Source organism: Penaeus chinensis, chromosome 26, assembly GCF_019202785.1.
Source record: "Penaeus chinensis breed Huanghai No. 1 chromosome 26, ASM1920278v2, whole genome shotgun sequence".
Classification (NCBI taxonomy): Eukaryota; Metazoa; Arthropoda; class Malacostraca; order Decapoda; family Penaeidae; genus Penaeus; species Penaeus chinensis.
In genome coordinates this window covers 1,471,272-1,473,771 of record NC_061844.1, presented here as the reverse complement: position 1 = coordinate 1,473,771, position 2,500 = coordinate 1,471,272, and the positions used below count along the sequence as shown (strand labels likewise).

At 40.5% G+C, this 2,500-nt stretch overlaps 1 protein-coding gene across 1 annotated transcript in view; it reads right to left on the bottom strand.

Annotated features, from left to right (window-relative positions):
* LOC125038868 (flocculation protein FLO11-like) overlaps positions 1-2,500 on the bottom strand; it is a 4,334-nt gene that overhangs the window by 686 nt on the left and 1,148 nt on the right. Inside the window, exon 2 of the mRNA XM_047632491.1 lies at positions 1,408-2,025. Coding sequence (XP_047488447.1) covers positions 1,408-2,025 — 618 coding nt within the window. The remainder of the gene's footprint in view (positions 1-1,407; positions 2,026-2,500) is intronic.

Sequence of the window (2,500 nt, the reverse complement as noted above, 5' to 3'; positions counted from 1 at the left end):
CGCTCTCATCGATCACCACGGACCATCTGTATGATGCCGAGCAGAACCTGTATCCCTACGGGCCTATTGCATTGTTCCAGGTGTTGCAGACGGCTCGAGTACAAGCCTTGCGCGTGGCCGAGCGATGTAAACAATACATAGCAAGGCCGGATGGTACGCTTAACACCTCTGTCCAGGGGCTTATACGACGTAAGTAAACATCCGCCCACGATAATATATATTAGTGTGTGTGTGTGTGTGTGTGTGTGTGTGTGTGTGCATATACATATATATATGTGTGTATGTCTGTGTGTGTGTGTGTATGTGTATGTGTATGTGTATGTGTATGTGTATGTGGATGTGTGTATGTGGATGTGTGCCTGTGTGTGAGTTTGATCGTTTATATATGTTAACAGAGGAGTATGATAAGAATATAGAAGTATAGAATACCGCTTTATGAATCTTCATATGTAAATAAGTCTTTAATGTCAATGCAAATTATCAGTTGCATTCATTATAATAATCAAAGTGTCTAAGAAAAATAATTTACTGTCATCATGTATATTATAAATTTTAACTGATATACTGGGATGCAGAACATAAGAATAACCATACATAAATCAAGTATTTGTGAATACAGCAATATTTATATCCACTCTCAGTTACACATTAACAGTCTTAAGCCAATGTCATCGGTTGGCAAGAATACAATGCCATGCCCACTGTAATAAAAGTTTTATATATTGTCTTTACACATAGATGGCTCTGCAAGGGCTTAGTCACCAAGGAGTCAGCTATTAGTCTTACCTATCTCAATTGTTTACCCTTTTCCTTCATTTTTTGAAAGATTCACTTCTATTATTTTATTGTTTTTGTTATTAATATTCTAAAAACAATTTAATACTCATAATATCAATAAGAATGATAAAAATGACAACATTAGTATTATTGGAAAGAAAAACACATTTTCCCGCCAATTCAAGGAATGGGGAAATCAGAATCGGTCACTAGGGCCAACTAAGAGACTTCTTGCTGCTGAGCACACGTGGAGCCATCTGTATGCAACAAAACTCACTAAAATCTAAAGGGGACAGTAAATAAGCCCGCTTGCATCGGATTAATAAAAAAAATAAAAAAATACCGTGATATAATTGACAACCATATTACACAGAAAATATCTTGAAAATGTAGTAAACGATCCATTTATAGCTTATAAGAGCTTTCGTAAACTATTTGTAGGTAAATGGTACCAAATGCGCGCCACGTTAGATTACCACACATCTCGAATATGGTAAAATAATCCCTGTCTTGTGCTTGCAAAGGTTACTGCCCGTCCGCTGTTTGCTTGGACTTTCCCCTCCTGCCCGCGCTCTCTGGAAACTCGTCCCTGCTTGTTAGGTGAGTCATTTCTGTCTGCTGTTTTCAGACATTTGTCCTTTTGCGATTCGGCAGGAGACCTTTCATTGCCTGCGTCAGGTTTTGTACTGCCCCTCCTGCCTGCTGGTTGCTTTGGAGACTCGTCGCTGCCTGCTGGTTGCGTTGGAGACTCGTCGCTGCCTGCTGGTTGCTTTGGAGACTCGTCGCTGCCTGCTGGTTGCTTTGGAGACTCGTCGCTGCCTGCTGGTTGCGTTGGAGACTCTTCGCTGCCTGCTGGTTGCTTTGGAGTCTCGTCGCTGCCTGCTGGTTGCTTTGGAGACTCGTCGCTGCCTGCTGGTTGCTTTGGAGACTCGTCGCTGCCTGCTGGTTGCGTTGGAGACTCGTCGCTGCCTGCTGGTTGCTTTGGAGTCTCGTCGCTGCCTGCTGGTTGCTTTGGAGTCTCGTCGCTGCCTGCTGGTTGCTTTGGAGACTCGTTGCTGCCTGCTGGTTGCTTTGGAGACTCGTCGCTGCCTGCTGGTTGCGTTGGAGACTCGTCGCTGCCTGCTGGTTGCTTTGGAGACTCGTCGCTGCCTGCTGACTTCGGATCTCCATTCCTGCAAGCTGATTGTATAGACCGGCCATACCACCTACTGCTTGAGGAGGGGTGCCTGTGCTTGCTGCCTGCGGAAACTTTGCGTCCGTAAAGAGAAAAAGATTATTGAAGTTATACAACGCAAGCAAAACTCAAGCTGTCTGTATCTAACTTCAGCAAATTTGTGTTTACTGTTTGTAAGATTCTTAAATGTTTTCCTTAACATGAGTCACACTTTCACAGGCACTGTGGATTTCCGTCCATTTAAAGAAGAATGATACATAGTAAAAAAAAAAAAAAAAAAAAAAAAAAAAAAAAAATATATATATATATATATATATAAATATATATATATATATATATATATATATATATATATATATATATATATATATATATATATAGGGGCGAGCGTGCATATATAAACATGTATATTAATAAAATCTCCCTATTCATTTTTTGTCTCCTTCTTTCTTCCCATTCTTTCCCTTTTCCCCCCATACCCTATATGTATTTATATATTACACATACCTGTTGCTTCAAATATACATTTTCCATCTCCAGTTTTTGTAA